At 40.6% G+C, this 21,267-nt stretch overlaps 1 protein-coding gene across 1 annotated transcript in view; it reads right to left on the reverse strand.

The window, feature by feature from the left end:
• The window catches only part of get1 (guided entry of tail-anchored proteins factor 1), a 45,867-nt gene that overhangs the window by 3,903 nt on the left and 20,697 nt on the right, over positions 1 to 21,267 (reverse strand). Inside the window, exons 2-4 of the mRNA XM_033032463.1 lie at positions 6,377 to 6,542; positions 5,344 to 5,411; positions 2,881 to 2,995 (exon numbers count right to left, since the gene is read on the reverse strand). Of these exons, the coding sequence (XP_032888354.1) occupies positions 2,881 to 2,995; positions 5,344 to 5,411; positions 6,377 to 6,542 (349 nt within the window). The remainder of the gene's footprint in view (positions 1 to 2,880; positions 2,996 to 5,343; positions 5,412 to 6,376; positions 6,543 to 21,267) is intronic.

Genomic DNA, 21,267 nt, shown 5'->3' on the forward strand with positions numbered 1-21,267 from the left:
TTGAATGGTACTACCAGTCAACTGGTAGTATAAGATACTACCGGTCAACTGATTCAAAGGCGAGTCAAACAGTTATCTAACTGGAACTTAAATAGTTATAGAATAATGTTGGTATTGCTGGAATTATGATGACAAAATAATACGAGTTGAATAAAGGCATATTCATAGTAGATAGATCTGTTCACACAATATGAAAATAGAGATAGACAAAATTGCTGGAGAAACTCAGCGGGTACGGCAGCATCTATGGAGCAAAGGAAATAGGCAATGTTTCGGGCCGAAACGTTGCCTATTTCCTTCGCTCCATAGATGCTGCCGTACCCGCTGAGTTTCTCCAGCAATTTTGTCTACCTTCGATTTGTGGAGTTGTAGATAGTGAGGAAGGTTATCAAAGGATAGAGCAGGTGGAATTCTCGGCAGAGAAATGGCAGATGGAGTTTAATCTGGACAAGTGTAAGATGTTGCATTTTGGAGGGTCAAATGCAAGAAGAAAATATACAGTCAATGGCAGTACGGACCAAGTCGCTAACTTAATTCCTTCGTGTCAACCGTTGGAAGATCCGCAAAGACCGTTACGGAGACATTTTACTTACAAATAAAATCAGCCCTAATCAAGCGATCTGACGAATCATCGGCCATCGATAGCTCAAATACATAAGTTAATGTACCGTTGAAATCGCATTGGTGAAAATGCTTGGTTCTCGCTAATAATGTAACGTTCACTTTCTGGGACACCAAACCTTTTAGTGTCCACCTCAACGAACGTTTGTGTAACGCACGTTGCGGTGTCCACTCAGATGGATGCAGTATTCTACAAAATGATCAGGTGAATGAAGTGGAAACAGTGTTTGCAATTTTTTTGTTCCATGTGGTATTCATAAATATAGAAAGGAATAAGAAATATGTGTACTTACTGTGCCAACCAGGTCACTGGTGGACACCACGCAACCGTTACACAAAATGTATTTGTGTATTCTGATGCCACTTTCAGATACTTGCCAACAATATGCTATCTTTTCTTATATTTGTTGTTGACACTATGTAAATCATGAACCCAATAAAGTGCTTGTCAACCTTTTAGAAGGAATTTAAAATTTGACCCCATTTGTCACCTTTTTGTGTACAGTAATGTGAAAAGAAGGTGAGATTAGTTAGATTGGATAGTGGGCCAAAAGGGACTATTCCTCAGTAGTGGACTTGGTGGGTTGATTCGTTGGTGTGTGTGTGTGTATTGTAATAAACAGTTTAACTATGTTTTTCTTTTAATCTGGGGTGCTGCCTGTAAATACAAGTATTTGTCTCTAGGAGTTAACAAATGGCAAATTTCTGCTGAACCTGCACCAATTTTTCATTTAATGACCAAGTATCTCATCTACAGAAAATCTCTCCCCATGCAAAGGTACAAAGAAAAGGTGTAGTTATTAGATAAGCTGTGCAGGACTGCAGTTTAGCCACATCCCATTTACTGAAGAAGAAACAGCATTGGTTAAGTTGTCATCAGGGATCAAGACAGTATAATAACAATTGAACGACTCCTTCTGAGATTCATTTGTTTTTAGCTTTCAGCGGGAATTCTTTTTTCACTGTAAGGCTTTGAAAAACAGTGCCTTCTAAATGAAAATTGTGGCAAAATTGAAGAAATCAAACTTAACTTATTTGTCCTGGTTCAGTACATTTTATGAAAACTCAATGCCTCAATTGCCAATTCGAATAAAAAGTGCAATAGTAATACTACCCAATATTTGCAATTTCACTTATCAAATGATCAGTGATCACACTCCAACTGTGCTCTAAACTGGAGAGAAAATGGGAGAAGCAAGACAAGACTGTTGCTATCCAGTCTGAAGAAGGGTCCCAAACCGAAACATGACCCCTCCATGTTCTCCAAGGATAACGGGTGTCATGGGTTATGGGGAGAAGGCAGGAAAATAGTATTAGGAGACAGAGATCAGTCATGATTGAATGGCGGAGTACACTCGATGGGCCGAATGGCCTAATTCTATTCCTATAACTTGTGAACTTGTGATACTGCTTGACCTGCTGAGATAGTCCAGTATATTATGTCTTTCCCTGCTGCTATCCAACTGTCAGTGGTAGCTAAAGTGTGAATCAGATAGGTCTCGGCCAGCATCAGGTTCCCTCTGTCAGGCTTGCTGGTCATCAGGTTTTGATTAAATGGATTGAAAGTTACACCATGGAAACAGGCCCTTCGGCCCACTTTGTCCACACCAACCTGTTCACACTAGTTCTATGTTATCCACTTTTAGGATGACAGGAAAATGAATGAATGATAACTTTATTGTCACGTGGACCTAGGTACAGTGAAATTCTTAGTTTTTGCATACAATGCACAAAGTACGCAAAGATTCGCCACATATCTGGTGCCAATCAAGATACAAAGTACTCATTATACTACTGATGGTCCACCATTGTTCTCTGTGGTCCCCTCGCTGGGTCCCTCTTTGATCTCGGTTGTCCCCCCCCCAACCCCGCCCCACCAGGTCCCTCTTGGCCACGTAGTCACAGGGAGAATTGATTTGATTTGATTTAATTTATTGTCATTGTCTTCAATGAAGAGACAACAAAATTATTTTTCCCTTACAGTCATACCAAAAAAAAAATAATGCAAACTCCACAGCACCCAAGGTCAGGATCGAACCCAGATCTCCAGTGCTGTGAACTCCTGCATTCTTATTTGGCGTAGTCAATTTAGTGAGGTACCAAGCAGCAACGGCCATCAACAGGGCAGTGTGATATTAAAAGACAGCCATGACGATGGGTGGGGAAAACCAAGAGTTTAAAAAAGTGAACTATGCTCAATAGAAATCAATGTTTTAAATAATCATTATTAAATAAAACAATGCATAATTCATCCAGCACCTGGCACTCCAGTTGGAAAAGCCACCATCCGCTCCAAGGGTGCAATCCATTTGTGAGGGAGCACAGTAACTGGTTCAGAATAATATTTCCATATCATGGAAATCATTAAAGCGGCCTGAAAAATAAAGAGTACAATCATTTGCACAATGGGAAATCTGATACAGAATAATAACATCAACATCCATAGATTGCTTCCCTCTTGACACTTGGTGTAGTGGCCATTTGGCCTGTTTTGCATGTCATTGATGATGGCATGTGCCTTTAAATTTTAGACTGCCCGTTATATTGTGGGTGGAATTTATTACGTGGTTTTGGGCGTGTTTGGAGCTAAGATGCTTGCAAGAAGTTTAGTTTTTAGTGTAGTTTGGAGCGAGTAGGGAGAAGGTTAAATCTTCGATCAGGTGAGCCAGAAAGGAGATCAGGCGAGCCATAAAGGAGATCATGCCAGTGTTACTCGGAGACACGAGGAGTTTTCTAATGTTTAAAGTGATAAGGTGGAGTTTGATGAAGATAATAGTAACGAGTCTGAAGAAATTTGGATGTATCTCACTGTTTTCTATCAACAATAAAGCATTTATTCATCAAAGGACTGTGTTTTTGAAGCCATATCTGTGAAGAAGCTCTGAAGGTCTCTGTGAGCCAGCTCGCATGCGTATCGAAGATATTCCCCTTATCCATGCTCATCCAAAAGGCGGCTAGGGAGTTAATTTCTCGAAAGATATGAACATCTGCCGCTACACTTGGTTTAATTTCCTCCCAGAGCCAAACCTTGAAACAGAGATGAGATAATTCATCCACAACTCCCAGGATGAAGTAAAAAAACCTTTACCCATGTTCATTTACTCCCTATTGACAGTACTCCACTCTCAGCATTAGAATGAGGGGGCGGCACAGTAGTGTAGCAGTGGTTTTGCTGCCTTACAATGCCAGAGATCCAGGTTCAATCCTGACTACGGGTGCCGTCTGTATGGAGTTTGTACATCCTCCCTGTAATCACGTGGGTTTTCTTCCAGTGGTCCAGTTTCCTCCCATATTCCAAAGACGTACAGGTTTGTAGGTTATTTGGTTTCATTAAAAATTGTACATTGCCCCCAGTGTGCATGATGGTGCTAGTGTACAGGATGATTGCTGGTTGGCACGGACTTGGTGGGCTGAAGGGCCTGTTACCGCGCTGTATCTCTCAAATGAAGTCTAAAGACACGAATTGTGTGACACTGCAAAACAATTGCGACATCCAAAAGCCGAGCACAAGATTTTCAAAATATCAAAAGTTCAAGAAAGACATGATGTGTGATCCACTAGAAATTTGAACGTTCCTATTTTATACTGGTGCACATTCCATCTGTTGTAATGTTCTTATTTATCAATCCCAATTTCCACTCATTGCCATTTCAGCTTCTGCTCTCAACTAAGATTTTCTACCCACTGACCAACTGTGCATGGTATCCTCTCAAAACACAACACTGATTTTCCCTAACTCTTGTCTTGAATGCTCATACTTTGAAACAATATGGGCACATCATTTAGCATATTCTCCTATGGTCCCAACTTAGTTGCATGTCTTCCCACTTTTTGCTAGCAGTATTGATGCTTTGTACAATGGTCTTGCACTGCCTCAACAAGGCAACAGTCTAAATCCTGGACTTTGCAGAACTGTTAGCCAAGGCTGCACATAGAGACCATTTAAAGAAAGTGTAGGCTGTTTAAGTTTAGGCTAATGACCAAGTTATTTAGGGAGGCTCGTTTTGAAAAGAAATTGGGCTTGAGAAACATAGCTAAAATAGGTGAAATATACATTGACTCTAAATATGAAGGTAAGATTCAAGTTCAAGTGAGTTTATTGTCATGTGTCCCTGATAGGACAATGAAATTCTTGCTTTGCTTCAGCACAGAACATAGTAGGCATTTACTACAAAACAGATCAATGTGTCCATGTACTATAATATAAATATATACACACATGAATAAAAAAATGATAAAGTGCAAATAACAGATAATTGGTTACTAATAATCAAAGTTTTGTCCGAGCCAGGTTTAATAGCCTGATGGCTGTGGGGAAGTAGCTATTCCTGAACCTGGTTGTTGCAGTCTTCAGGCTCCTGTACCTTCTTCTAGGAATACTATGGCAAATTCATTCTTTAGATATTGATGCTTTGTACAATGGTCTTGCACTGCCTCCACAAGGCAATAGTCTAAATCCTGGACTTTGCTGAACTGTTAGCCAAGGCTGCATATAGAGACCATTTAAAGAAAGTGTAGGCAGTTAAAATTTTTGGCTAACATCTAAGTTATTTAAGAAGGCTCATTTTGAAAAGAAACTGAGATTGAGAAACATAGCTAAAATAGCTGAATTATACATTGACACAGAATACGATTCAATTAGTAGGAATGCGACGGCTAATTCATTCTTTAGGTAAGCAACTTACAAAGACTGTAACTTTAAAATTAAGAAAATGTACTAACCTGAACAATATAAAAAACAATATTCACCACCCACTTGATCTTGGCCAACTGCGCTGTTCTTGTTTTTACTGTGAGAAGAAAAGACATTGCTCAATGGTTTAACAGGACAATCAGAGGATATTGCAACGCTGACATTTCCAGTGCAGTCCAGAAGTTGAATTTTTCAAAATCAAATAATAAGAGGGAAGGATAATTCTACAGTGACTTGAGACTTAAAAGTTTTGTAACACAAATGTTAACTGAAAGTAATGCTGTTACTTGAGAGTTTGTAATGGTGGTTATTCACAGAATGCTTGAATGTTTTTACGACTTAACGATCACCAGATAATGAAAAAGAATAGATTCCACCCAGCACATATTATCTAGTTAAAATCTTATTACATTGGCAAATTATTTGCCATAACTATAAAATCAACTAAACAATATTTTCTGTCAATTACTTGCTTAACTCATTTAATTGTGAAATTTAAAACCTCGACTACTTAATTACGAAGTCTCAACATTGGGAAGATTTGAGCCTAGGTCAAATCAACAAGTGCAACAAATGTGAATTGACCCAATCAGCCTTGGCCAATTTGCACTGGAGGTGGGACATGGAGTTGGTAACGTTCTATTGATGAACACAAAGTGCTGCAGTAACTCAGCAGTGGGGCTGCATCTTTGTAGAAAAAAAGGATGGGCACAAGAGCATTATGCAAGAGTTCATAAGTTCTAGGAGCAGAATTAGGCCATTTGGCTCACCAAGTCTACTCCGCCATTCAATTATGGCTGATCTATCTTTCCCTCTCAACCCCATTCTCCAGCCTTCTCTCCATAACCCCTGACACTCTTACTAGTCAAGAAGAGCAATGTCCCCTCGATGACCCAAAGGTGTAGACATTGGGAGAGAAGGATTAACCTTGCCTACGATGACTTTCAGTTTCCTGGCAAGTTGATCAGAATACCTACATCTTTTGATGCCCTTCTCTTTCAAAAGCAACTGTGCTACCTTTTCCCCCATTGTCCACAGCAAACTTTGAAAAAAATTAAATACCATGAGTTTTCAGTTTATCAGTCATTTTGTTGATCTTGCGCTCCAGACGTGCGTATCGAGCAAATTCATCCATCATGCTAATTGTTGCCAACTCCTGCTTCATATTTCCAATTTCAATTCTCATTTGGAGCTCAGTTTCTCCATCTTTCTGAAGAAATTTAGCAACCTGAAAAAAGGCAAGGATTTGTTGGAGAAAGATAGTAAATGTACAAGATGTGTAGAAAATGTATACTATTGTAATCTCTATGCATTTCAATAAGTATATATATATTTTTTAAAGTGCTCAAGTATACGTCCATCACCAAAGGGCAGCACAATGGCGTAGCTAGTAGAGCTGCTACCTCACAGTGCCAGAAATCCAGGTCCGATCCTAACATTGGGTGCTATGTGTATGAAGTTTGTATGGTCTTCCTGTAGCCATATGGGTTTCCTTTGGGTGCTCCGGATTCCTCACACATCCAAACAATGTAGGTTTGTAGAATAATTGGTCACTGTAAATTAACCCTAGTGTATAGGGAGTGTATGAGAAAGCGGGATAACTTAGAACTAATGTGAACGAGTGATCGATGGTTGGTGTGGAATCAGTGAGCCGAAGGGCCTGTTTCCATGTTGTATCTATAAACTAAACAAACAGCACAATGGGGCAGCTAGCAGGACCTTTGCCTCACATCGGCCGATATCTGAGTTCAAACCCGACCTGTGTAGAATTAGCACTTTCTTGTGGGTTTATCCGGGTGCTTTGGCTTCCTCCCACATCCTGAATACGTGTAGATTGGTAGATTAACTGATCACTGTAAAATGTTTCTTGTATGTAGGTGAATGGTAGAATTTGAGAGAGTTAATGACAATGTGGGAAGCATAAACAATGGGATTAATATAGGATTAGTGTCAATGCATAGTTGATGGTCAGTGTGAATTCAGTGGGCCAAGGGATCTGTTTCCACACTGCATCTCTCTCTCTCTCTCTCTCTCTCTCTCTCTCTCTCTCTCTCTCTCTCTCTCTCTCACAATGCAAAATAACCATAATATCCAGAGTAGAGTTGTTGTTGCTGTCGGCATGAACCCGCCTCTTGATAAATTCTGATTAGGAAATCATAAGCAGCTTAATTAGTGATTTGGAAGCAATCTGCAGTTTGAATGTCACTCCTCAAATGAGGCCTGAGCAACACAGTGACACAGCAGAATGCTGGTGTCTCTTTGGTTCAGAGACCAAGTTCAACCCTAATCGCTGGGGCTGCCTGTGTAGAGTGTGCACATTCTCCCTGCAAGTCTGAGAATTTCCCCAGGGTGATCTGGTTTGGTTTAGTTTGGTTCAGTTCAGAGATAGAGCTTGGAAATAGGTCCTCCGGCCCACCAAGTCCACGCCAACCAACACTAGTACACTAGTTCTATCCAACACACCAGTGACAATTTACAGAGAACAATTAACCTACAAACCTGCACATCTTTGGAATGTGGGAGGAAACCGGAGCACCTGGGGAAAACCTACGCGGTCACTGGGAGAACATGCAAACTCTGCACAGACAGCACCCGAGGTCAGGGTCAAGCCCGGGTCTCTGGTGCTGTGAGGCAGCAACTATACTGCCGTGCCACCCAAGATCCCAAAGATGTGCTTGTTAATGTATGGTAATTATATTTGCTGCTCTCCAGTCCACCAAGATCTAGTTGTTAAATTCTAATGAATTATAAAAGATTAGAACCATTGTATCTACTGTCACAGAGCCATAACTTTTGGAATCTCATGAAGAAGATGTTCAGATCTCATGATTCTCATTCATTTGCTTCGTATTCTTCCTTTTAGGATATTAATTGCTTCAAGTTTATCATTCCTTTATGTCACTATATCTACTGTTTTTGATATCAAGATCGCCCATAATTATTGCATTTACTTCATTACAAACCCCCATAATATCTTGACCACCATTTGTCCAAACGTTTGGCCCGAGGGACAACCCCCAACAGTGTTTCTGACCCTTCTGTCTTATCAGAAAGAATAAATTATTATACCAGATTTTTTTTTAATTAACACTGCCTTGATATAATACTTCAATTTCAGGGCCAGTAAAGTTCTGATAAAGGGGCTTCTACCTAAATGTTATTTCAGTTTCCCTTTCAAGTCAAGTCAAGTTTATTTGTCACATACGCATACGAGATGTGCAGTGAAATGAAAAGTGGCAATGCCTGCGGAATGTGCAAAAAACTAGAAAGCAGAATAGAACAGAATCAGTAATTACGTATTGGTGAGAAACCCCCCCAGCAATTTTAAGATGACACAACACAACAGTAGTTTGGTACAGTAAGTTAGTTTCCACAGATGCTGCTGGATCCGCTGAACATTTCCAGCAATTTCTCTTTTTAACCACATTTCTAGAATGGCTGAGTAAAGAGAAAGTGTTGGAGGAAATCAGCAGGTCAGGTAGCGTTTGTGGAGGGAACATTTCGGTTCGGGTCCATCCTAATACTGAAGTGTTCAGTCTCTGAAATGGCTGTTGGATCAAAGCCTTTCATCTGTTTGTGCCTTTTATTTCCTTATCTTGTTAAACTCAGATTTAAAGCTTTTAATTTTTACTTTTCAAAACACTTCCTCCTCACTTTGATTCTATAAATGGCCTTCCTATTATACTTGGTTTATCATTACCCATATCACTGGAATGCACTATTACCTTGACCTCTCTGTAAAATTTTGCATGCTTGACAACTACACTTTTGAACTATTCTGTTCAAAGATCTGTAGTTCACATTATGACTCCTTAAAGTCCCCCCATCTTTATGAGGTATTGGCAGGGGCAGATGGTTATTTGCCCAAACAACGGCACCACTATACTTACAACAGCTCTTCATCGGTAGTGCACAACCTTGTTTTTTAGGGAGCATCATTTTGACAATACCAATGACTTCAGAGTGTCACTCACATGAAACATACTTTAAACACCATGCTATTTTTAGTAGAATAAATGCTGGCATTTCTGTCATCGTATATTAACAGAGTAGTTTCTGTCCACATAACAGTCAAATATATATCAGACAAGAATAGTTTCCCTTTACCATGCCTGGAATGTCTCCTCCTTGTTTGGGCATTTGATCACACAATCTGCCTGTAATCATTTTTAGTCTTTATCAGTCTGCGACAATCAATAATAATATGGGCCCGCTTGCCAGAAAACATCTCAAATATCAATTGCTTTATAAGTGTATTTAAATTTCAACATAAAACAATACAAATTTAACCACCACAGTCCATGGCATTAATTAGCCATGCTGAAATGGTATACCTGTACTTTGAAAAGCAAAAAAAACAGCAGACATTGGAAATCTGAAAGAGTATATGAGTTAGCAGGTCGGGCAGCACCTGAGAAGAAATAAACAGGTTTAATATTCCAAATCAGAATGGTTCTGATGAAAGGTCATCAATTAAAACAATAATTCCAACTCTCAATCCACAGATACTGCCTGGATATTTCCAAGATTTTCTATTTTATGGCCACTTTGACACCAACTTTCTACCCAGTGACCTCAATCGCTAGGTTCAGCAAAAGCCTAAATTATATTGGATAACAAGATACACATTTGTATGCAGCCAGTGTCACAGGAAAAAACCCCATACTCAAACTGCCTCCCGAGGGAACAACACCATCACAAGAATGACAATAGCTCAAGAAGAAGAATGAGTAGGAAGGAACTGCAGATGCTGGTTTAAACCGAAGTTAGACACAAAATGCTGGAGTAATTCCGCTGGACAGGCAGCATCTCTGGAGAGAAGGAACGGGTGACGTATCGGATCGAGACCTCAGTCTGAAGAAGGGTCTCGAGCCAAAACGTCTCCCATTCCTTCTCTTCAGAGATGCTGCCTGTCCCGCTGAGTTACTCCAGCATTCTGTGCTATCAAGATGAATAATCTTCCTTTTAAGTAAACAATAGTGTTAAATGTTTTTGAATCACTGACATAAGAGGCAGACTCATTCTTCATTAATTTATAAGTAAAATACAGTTATAACATTCACATACACTAAAGATTCATCTTAAGAATGGGAAGGAAAGCACGTGTTGGCAAGATTGACAGGTGGATCCCTCTAGAGTTATTGGCAGTTTACGTATAGCAACAGTACTGAGGACTAAAAAGCAAAGAATGTCTAAATTATTGCAACAAAGATTATTTTGTGCGTAGTTGGAATATTCAATTAAATCCATCACTTTTTAGAAATGGATTGTAACATTTAAAAACATGTATTAGGGCAATAGTAAAAGTTTACTGAAGATATCCATGTACCTTGGCATTTAAGGTCATTATGGTTTTTCTATGAACTTGAGTAAGTTGAAAACAAATCTTAGGATTGGGTTCCAACAACAAATGGGAAAAGACCTTGCTGTCGAGAGCTGGAGTTTAAAGATAAATCACCCCCAATCCAATTTAGTTGTGCAAGATTATTTCTACACATAGAACCGATTTACACAATGCTACCAGCAGGAAAACGTGTACTCACATGTTGAAGAGGATAACAGTGATTCAGCTTCAGTGCACAACCCTACATTAAGGGACAAATATCCTGCCAAAGAAAATCCACTTACCTACTGTCATCTTTGTCGCCTTCTCAAAAAACTCAATCAAGTTTGTAGGGGATGAGTTGCCCTGGACAAAGCAGTGCTTGACTGTCCCTAATCGGCTCATTCACTTCTAAATGCAAGTATATCCTATCCCTAAGAGTCCTCTACAACTGCTTCCCTACCATTAAAGTGAGGTTCACCAGCGTATAATTTCATGGATTATGCCCATTTTCCTTCTTAAACAAAGGAACAACATTTGGTACTCCATGGCCTGTGACCCAAGAGGACACAAAGATCTTTGTCAAGGCCCAATTAATCTCCTCTTGTACCTCTTCCCATAACCTGGGATAGATCCCATCAGGCCTTGTGGATTTACCCATCTGAATGCTCTTCAACAGACCAAACACCTCCAACTTCTTGATCTCAAAATGTCCTCCCAAGTGGCAGTAGCAAATATCCCTGCGAGGATATTGGTTCCTCTGAGTTCAGATACAACCCATCGCTTTTGTACAGGTTCCATCTGCCCTGGAAAAGAACTCAATGATCCATATATCCAAAGCCCTCCCTCTTGCACCAGCTCCTGAACTGCACTATCTTTCTATTTTTCATTGGACAAGGTTACAATCCTGGAAGGCCTATTTAAAAAAAAAATCTACTGCCTAACTCCCTAAATTTGTTTTGAAGGACTTCAGCTCCCTCCAACCTATGTCACTTATACGTAGATGAACCTTGATCTTCAGCTGCGCCCCGCCCCCTCTTAGAATGTCTTGTGCCCACTTGGAGACATCCTTGACACTGGCACCAGGCAGCCATCGTACCAGGAACATAAAGTGCTGGTGTAACTCAGCGGGCCAGGCAAATTACTCAAGCACTTTGCGTCTAAACAATAATGCGGCATATGAAGTTCTTTGCGTTTAAAGGCATCATACCATTACTTGTGGCCACAGAAATGTCTGACAGAACCCTGGCAATAGAATCCCTCTCAATATGGCCAAGGCTAAGCCCCTTTTACCCAGCTACAAAGTTGGCAATTTATAGGAGCCAATTAACTCATCAACCAGCATGACAGGAGAAATCCAGAGAATCCAGGCAGTCTATGTAGAAGACTGTAGATAGTCTATGTAGAAGAACAGGTAGAACAAACATAGAGAGCCTCCAAGATCAAATCAAGATTTTTAACCAGATTAACACTAACCTCTACACCATTCTGACACCCCACTGCGAGATAATACATTAGCATTAGCTGATAATATCGACAGTTCTAAAATTAAACATTGACATGCAATTCTTCAGCCCATTTTCAGTCCAATAAGCCACCAAATCAATAGTAGTTTAGACTTTAGAGATACAGCATGGAAACAGGTCCTTCGGCCCACCGAGTCTGCACAATCCTACACATTAGGGACAATTTACAATTCACATAAGCCAATTAACCTACAAATCTGTACGCCTTTGGCGTGTGGGAGGAAAGCAGAGCACCCGGAGAAAACTCACGCGGTCACAGGGAGAACATACAAACTCCGTACAGATAGCACCCGTAATCAGGATTGAAGTCAGGACTCTAGTGCTGTAAAGCTATAGTGAATTATAGACATTTGCCTAAATTAGTTCATTAACTCAGACGGTGCAAGGTTTGGGAAACAATTTTCCATTTTGTTTGCAGGAGTAAATTGTTTGGAAAACAGTCAAATTTGCCATAATTGGGCGACACTTTTCTCAGAATCAACCTCAAAGCAAAATACAACGTTAAATATAATGTACTTAACTGACAAATAATCCCTTCCCCCATTTCACCCTTCTCTTCTCTATGCCCAACCTAGACTCGCACCCATTTCTCCCCTTACATTCCCTCTCCAACACCCCCCCCCCCCACCTTATATTCCTTCCTCAGGCTTCACTATTCATACTTCTATCTTTATCTCCCACCTTTTGTCTTTTCATCTCTGCTCTTTGTCCAACCATCTGCCATATCAACCCTCGCCTATACCCACCCATCACATAGGCTTTGTTCTGCCTTCTCTTCCCAAATATGTAGGGAGTGGATGTGAAAGTGGTATAACATAGAACTAGAACTTGATAGTTGGTGCGGACTTGGTGGGCTGAAGCCGTTTCCATGTTGTATCTCTAAACAGCGCTTCAGATTCAATGACTTTTCATCATTGTTACTACGGAGTTTAGGAAGAGCACAAATTCATTCAGTGCACCTGCAGATGACTAGTCACAGCAGCATTGTAATTGTTAATCCCAGGGAAGTTAAAAAGATACTGAGGATGAGATCAGCTATTCTTAAAGAGAAACAAAAAATATCTTCAAACTCTTTAATTCTTCTATAACATAAATCCACAATGCCAGAGAGATTTGCCTCAAGGAAATAGATTCTTCTTATCCATTCTGTCCCCACTCATAATTTTGTACATCTCAAGGTAAATCTTTATTCTATGTCCATTATTCAAAAGAAAATGAGCCCAGTTTAGTGTAGACCACCCCTCATTCTCTTCGTAACTATATTTCTCCAGCTCTGACTAAATCCTTATAAATCTCCTCTGCACTCTCTAATACTATTACGTTGTTGTGTGGTGACCAGAGCTGTTCACAGCACTTTAGCTTAGCTAGTGTTTGTACGCAGATCTTGCATATATTCCAAAATTTAAATATCTTAAAACTAATATAGATGGGAGCAATTTAATAAAATGCCAGCAGTCAGGGATTAACGGGTGCAGGCAGGAGAATGGGATTGCGAGGGAAAGATAGATCAGGCATGATTCTTAAACACGATCAGGCATGATTGAATGGTGGAATAGACTCGATGGGCCAAATGGCCTTATTCTTCTCCTACAACTTATGAACTTAGTTGCGATTAGTACTGAATTAATTTTAAAAGGTGTTCTGAATTCTACATTGATTTTATTGAAAACAACTAAAGTAACATTCAAAACTGTAGACTCAAAAACAAATTTAGTGTAAAATTAAATGCACGATTTTCAAACACTGTCCTCAAGTTTGAATGAACATCATGGAGTCACTTTCACATTCATCCACTGCCAATAAGCGAGTTCGGTATTCCGACTGCGCATGCCCAGGTCATAGGTCACTCGCTATAAACATTCTCGGTAGCTGTGAATCTGCATGGGTGCAGACTTCCGTTTCGTCCGTGGTCGGGCCCGGGTCTCCGGCGTTGCTGGGTCATCCCCGTCCCCTCCCTGGTGTCCCATCCCTGTCCGGGGGTGTCCGGGGTGACCCAGTGGAGGTTCGGCAGCGCTTGCGGTGCCGGGGACCCAGGTTCGATTGCTGGCTACGGATGACGCGCAGGTCTGTGTGCGCGCAGCTGCCGAGAATGTATCTCCGCCGGTTCAGTCTACCCCTCCCTCCCCGTCTCCCACTCGCATCTGCCCCTCTATCTCACTGTTACACCAAGCTCTCCCGCTACCTGGCACCCCCGTTCCTCAGATTAAATACATTTTTACACATAAATCATGAATAAAGATAAGAATTTATACAGTTTATACAGTCAGCGCTTCATTAGCTTTTTCTTTATAGCGAGTGACCTTTGACAAATCCCATGATTCCTTGCATTTTTCGGAATACTGAACTCGCTTATTAAAAGGCAATTCAAACATTCTGCACTTTGAAGGCTTAAAAATCTGTATCTACACTCACAACAAGCAGACAAAATCTCCATCTTACCGTCTTTACTTCAGCGGTGATATTTAAAATAAGTATCAAACAAATCTGTGTCATCATGTAATCAGCACCATTTGAGATTTCAATAACAAGCATTATATATGGATCTCTTTGCTTTCCACATACGGACAACTCTTCCCGGGTTAATGACAGCTGGTTGAATGTTTACAAGGTTGATAAAAGATTAAGGCTTGGCCAAAATGTTAATCTGGCTAAACTATGTATTATAGGATATATAGAACAGATTTAACATGAATACTTCAGTGCATCAATCGTTAGAAAATAGAACAAAGAACAGTACAACACAGGAACAGGCCCTTCAGACAACAAGTCTGTGCCGAACATAATGCCAAGTTAAACTAATCTCATCTGCCTGCATGTGATCCATTACCCTCCATTCCCGACACAACCATATACATATATCGAAAAGCTTCTAAAGTGCCACTATTGGATCGGCTTCCATCACCTCTCTTGCCAGCATGTCCAGTCACCCACCACTCTCTAATTTAAAAAAAAACTTGCCTCATGCATCTCCTTTAAAGTTTGCCATTCTGACCTTAAAGCTGTGCCCTCAGGTCTTTGACATTTTCACCCTGAGCAAAGAAAAGGTTCTGACCGTCTCTACACCATCTACGTCTCTCATCATTTTATACATTTCTATTAGCTCTCCTCTCAAACTCCGACGCTTCAGAGAAAACAATCCGAGTTTGTCCAACCTCTCCTTATAAGTAATACCTTGTGATCCAGGCAGCATTCTGGTAAACCTCTTCTGCGTCCTCTCCAAAGCCTCCATTTACTTCTTACAATCGGGTAACCAAAACTGCACAATGTATTCCAAATGCGGCCTAATCAAAATTTTACAAAAGCTGCGGTGGACAAAGAACGGCATGTTCTGGTACAGCACAAATAAAAACATTACTCATCTTATTTTAAAGTAATCCAAGTTAAAAATAATCGAAGTCGTTACAGATACATTGTATTCTGGAAGGGAATGTGGTAAAGAGAATTGAAAATTAAGGGGGAACATTGTCACCAATGGTCGATCTAGTATTCTGCGCCCTATAGAGTACGATAGCCAACAACAATCCTTTGTCACCTAACACCCATGTAGAAATATAATTAATAATTTTAAAATGAATGCATTTTAACTATAGATTTGTTGGTAAATGTTGTTTCACGACAAATTAAAACAAATTCCTCCAGGAGCACTACATTTTAAGCATTAGATCACAGTTTAATTCAGACACCGTCATTAAAAACATTACAAATTAATTGGAACAGGCTGAAGAAGGGTCTCGACCCGAAACGTCACCCATTCCTTCTATCCAGAAATGCTGCTTGTCCCGCGGAGTTACTCCAGCATTTTGTGTCTATCTTTGGTGTAAACCTGCATCTGCAGTTCCTTCCTACAAATTAATTGTGTTCTTGTTCAAGGCAGCATCTTGTAGTGTACAGCACAATACCTCAGTGTGCCATTAGTTCTATTCAGCAGGGAACTCGCATGGGTGCTACCATTAGCTTCCTTTTAGTATAGTGAATCCTGTCCAGAGAGTAGATGGGGTTCACTAGCTGCTTCCTGTGATGAGGTGGTTTCCTATGAGTAAAGTGGGAGCAGAGTGGGGCAAGATTGATTGGAATTTAGAAGAACAAGAGGTAATCTTAGGAAATCAGCTGTGTTTCTAAAATGTCACCAGCCTCATTGCAGACCAGTCCACAGATATGCAAATTGGAGACTGAACATTCTTTGAATCTAAATAAATTAGACATTTAATACATTTATTTTCCTTCTACAATCTTCTCTTGTTTCTACTGAAGGTGCTCAATCTTGTGGTACTGTTTTTATATTGTCTCGCTGCTTTGCCAAAATGTGTACTCTTCATAAATTAGTTATGATAAGGAATAGTTTGCATACTCTGTAAAAACGTATACATCCTGTTGCTGGCTTGTAATTCAGCACCATTCAAGACTGTTTTAATAAACCATGCTGGTTGGAAGAGCTCCAAATTTATCCCCATTTATCGACAAGAAAAACCTCATCAATCAGATTCAGGCTGGATTCATAAACCGTAACCTTCCAAAAGATTGCAAAAGATTTGAGCTGTTGCTTTTAGGTCAAGTACCTTGATTCCAACTTAGTAAAATTCATGGACATTTGCTGGGGCAGGCCCAGGTACATGGAATCTGTTCCTCCCCTCACACGCTGATACACAATATTTCAGCTAAATTAGCACTGCACCTTTTGGCTTCAAACTGTCAACCCTGTCTTGCAGACTGGATTGACATGTGCAACCAAATATGTTGTGGCATCAATATATGCTACAACATTATCTTCATTAGAAATGAATCCACAAGCCTTTGGAATGTAGCAGATGTCTTCCTTCTGAAAGACATGACTGCATAGCAAATGTGAAAAGACTGACTTGGTCTTTGTGTTTCCTGGCACCTGGCAATATCCCTGGCAACGTCCCAAGTTGCCAGATGTGTGGCATCTGGAACATTTTACTGTTCTTCATGAGGCATGGAAACGTCATCAGATCATTTAGGTTCAATAATGTGAAAACTCGTGTTTATCTATTTTTTATTCAATTGTCTCTACTTAAAATGGTGAATACAATTTTTATCGTTCTGTTCTTTGCAGAAGACCGGTGATGGAGAGAGGTTGGAATTAATAGAACACCCTGCACCTTAAAAACCATCCCTGCAGTTTCAGCTGATGAAATGTGCTTTCTGTTATGAACAGAGCAGCCATTTTTGCAAAAAGATCTCAACTAAAATAAAGAAACATCTCCCCTTCAACTCTTGACAGAGGAACTACTGAATTAATCAGAAGCACTAATAATTTAGCTCATTGTCTTATTGTCAAACATTGCCTCAGCACCACGTGAAATAAACAAATTACCTTATGAGCACGATATTTTATGGAACTTGAATGTTTTTTCATTCCAAAATGGTTTCCTTTACAGTGTTGCTGTACAGTCAACACTGCTACTCTGTGTAACAGCAAAACCCAACCCTTGGTACAGTACTGAGGGATAGCTGCACAGCTGAAAGGAACAGCTTTTGGGTATGACATTAAATCAAATCAATGACCATCCTTCTCGGTTTAAGCAACTCAATGACACTCCCCAAATCCAGTGGTCTTTAATTTACAGTCTATGGCAAATGAGACTAAAAGAATCTAAGACAGGCAACTCAAGATATACCTTTAGTATATATTGCTGGTTGCAGATGTCAGTATCCAGTGTTCGAAACTGACAGTTTGAAGCCAAAAGATGCAGTGTTAATTTAGCTGAAATATTGTGCATCAGTGTGTGAGGGGAGAAACAGATTCCATGTACCTGGGCTTGCCCAAGCAAATGTCCATGAATTTTACTTAGTTGCAATCAAGGTACTTGACCTAAAAGCAACAGCTCAAATCTTTTGCAATCTGTTGGGAGGATAGGGTTTATGAATCCAGCCTGAACCTGATTGATGAGCTTGTTTTTTTAAAATAAACGGGGATAAATTTGGAGCTTTTCCAACCAGCACGGTATATTAAAATATATATGTACCTCAATACTACCTTTCACTCAAAACTTCAACTCACACTCTCTCTCATCCCCCTTCCATAGATACTGCCTGGCCATTTGCATTTCAAGCATTTTCTGCTTGTATTTCAAATTTTAGGCAGCTTTCTTTAACATTTGGATTCCATGGTAAATGTCTTCCAGTGTTTAATAATAATAATAAATTTTATTTATGGGCGCCTTTCAAGAGTCTCAAGGACACCTTACAAAAATTTAGCAGGTAGAGGAAAAACATGTAAGGGGAATGAAATAAATAGTAGAGACATGACTAGTACACAGGTAGAGGAAAAACATGTAAGGGGAATGAAATAAATAGTAGAGACATGACTAGTACACAAAGTAAAGACAGAATTCAATTCAAAACACAATGAGGCAATTAATGCACAGATGAAAAGGGAGGGAGACGTGGGGCTAAGGATAGGCAGAGGTGAAGAGATGGGTCTTGAGGCGGGACTGGAAGATGGTGAGGGACACGGAATTGCGGATCAGTTGGGGGAGGGAGTTGCAGCCTGGGAGCTGCCCTGGAGAAGGCTCTGTCCCCAAAACTGCGGAGGTTGGACTTGTGGATGGAGAGGAGACCGGCTGATGTGGATCTGAGGGACCGTGAGGGTTGGTAGGGGGAGAGGAGGTCAGTGAGATATGGGGGGCCAGATGGTGGAGGGCTTTGTTTAGTACTCTCAGTTGTTCCTTAAAGTTTTCCTCATTCTTGGATAACAATGTGATAACTGGTGTTGGTTTAATAACGTCACATGTACAGAGATACAGTAAAAAACTGTGCTTCACATACTATCCTAGGAGATCATACCATACTTACGAATACCACAGGGGGCATGCAGAATGCAGTTTTACAGCTAGACAGAAAGTGCAGATATCAAATAAAAGTGAAAGGGCTGTATAAAGATAGATTTGAAGACCGTGAATGCATCTTTGTATCCCTAAGTTATTTGTTCCATGTGACTTTCCCCAATTGACATGCATAAGATTTCCACAGATAAACTGGAGTGTCGATTTTCCATTTTTATTGTCCTTACATTGGGTATAATTTCCATGCACACGTTGCAATGCCCCCATTTCAAAATAGTTTGATGGTATATCATTGACCCAGACTGCTCCTTTTATTGGCTATATTCCAGGTCCTTCACTGCACCCACTTTAGGTTTTAGTTGGCTGTTTCATGGGCGAGGTAGGCGTGAAAGTAACTTAAATTTTTTACCAGTACGCCACTCCTTCAGGTCTTGGTTTACTTTCACTTCAGCCCATTTGCCATGATCTGCAGCCCACAATGTCAAAGCCCCCACATACCCATCTGAATTAATATACCTCATATTCCAAGTCTTATTGGAACTAAAACATTCAAACTGCTCACACCATTATTAATAAAACAATAATGAATGTTAGAAATACAAGGAAGTGCAGAAGCTGGAATCTTGAGCAAAAAAAAGGGTGGAGGAACCCAGCAGCTGTAGCTTCTGTGGAGAGAATGGGCAGACATTTTGGGTCGGAACCCTTCAGACTCAATAGTAAATATTATCCTTTCATGAGTTTGATCGTTAATAAATGACAACGGGCAACATTGCCTTTAATGTTCAACTACCTTACCACATTCTATTTATAAACCTTACTGATCTTGCTCATGGCTAGAAATGGATCAAAGATTTCCCAACATAATGACGGCAATGCATTCTGATTAAGAAATATCCTTTTTTTTTTAAAATCATAGACAATTCAGGCTTAAATTGCAGTTGACTTGACTGAACTGAGTAGGCAGTGAGAAATAAGCATCAGAAGAACTATTGCTGAAAAGAACAAGCATATTAGATGAAATTCAATTTGGAAATTTGAGAATGTAATTTTATGAAACTGCAGATGCTAGTTTATTTCAAAGATAGAAACAAGATGCTGGAGTAACTCAGTGAGAAATCTTTCTCCAAAGATGCTGACTGACCCTCCGAGTTACTCCAGCATTTTGGGTCCATCTATGGAAATTGAGAAACTTAGATCGCCACACCTGGGGGGTACTTGCACATAGATCTTTCAGGATGGCAGAACGGGTTCAGAAATCAGTCAATAAATGTAGGTTATTGAGGGCTTAATAAATAAATGCCAGTAGTGCAAAATCCAAGAGGTTAAGACTACAAAACTCCAGTTCATTCCCAGCTTCTCAAGATTCCAGCAACTGCACTAGCTTGTGTTCAACTTTGGGCACTGGCCTTCAGGAAGGGAATGAAGGCTTGGGAGAGATTTGCAGGAACGGTTCCAGAGTTGTGAATTTAGAACTCAGCGAGTGAGGCAGCATCTCTGGAGAGAAGGAATGGGCTACGTTTCGGGTCGACACCCTTCTTCAGAATGATGTCCGGGTGGAGGCGGGACAAAGATAGTTGTGAATTTACAGTTGTGTGGATAAATTGGAGAGCTTAAGGGCCTGTCCCATTTGGGCGATCTAATCGGCGAGTTAAAAAGAGTGTCTTCGACCTTCCAGCTCGAGGGCACTCGTCTGGAATGCCTCGAGCTGGATCGACCGTCCGTGTTGAAACCGCGAGCTGGATCGACCGACCACACACACACACACACACAAACACATCGCAAATGCGGGGGCCAGGGAAGGCGGAGGAGCGCTGTCTGCGCGATGAAGATGAAGGTAAAACGGCTGCACAGTAACGGTAAGTCCTTTAGGGAGCGCGGGGGAGGGGGGGTGGGAGAAAAGGGGAAAGAAGGGGGGAGAAGGGGGGAGAAGGGGAGGGGATAGAAGGAGTGGAGACACTTTTATGAAGTATAATAAAGTTTAGCAGACATTTTACCTACCGGTAGGTCTTCCTTGGTCCTGAAACTTCAATGAGCCAATCAAAATGCCCGGTTAGCGAAGGAGATTGCCTACGGCTGCCCTCGACTGCCTGTAACTAAATAGCAACCCCACTCCACTGCACTACGATTCAAAAAGAACCATGCCGACCAAAATTACTTGCGGAAAATGTTTCAATATGCTGAGGGCGCGAGTATTCGGGAACTTCCCTCGAGCATGAAGAAGAGTTCCAGTGACCTCATAGGACTTCGTGTTGACCATGCTGCGAGTTTGAGTCGAGGGCAAACTCTTCTAAACTCGCA

Source organism: Amblyraja radiata, chromosome 14 (assembly GCF_010909765.2).
Source record: "Amblyraja radiata isolate CabotCenter1 chromosome 14, sAmbRad1.1.pri, whole genome shotgun sequence".
Lineage (NCBI taxonomy): Eukaryota > Metazoa > Chordata > Chondrichthyes > Rajiformes > Rajidae > Amblyraja > Amblyraja radiata.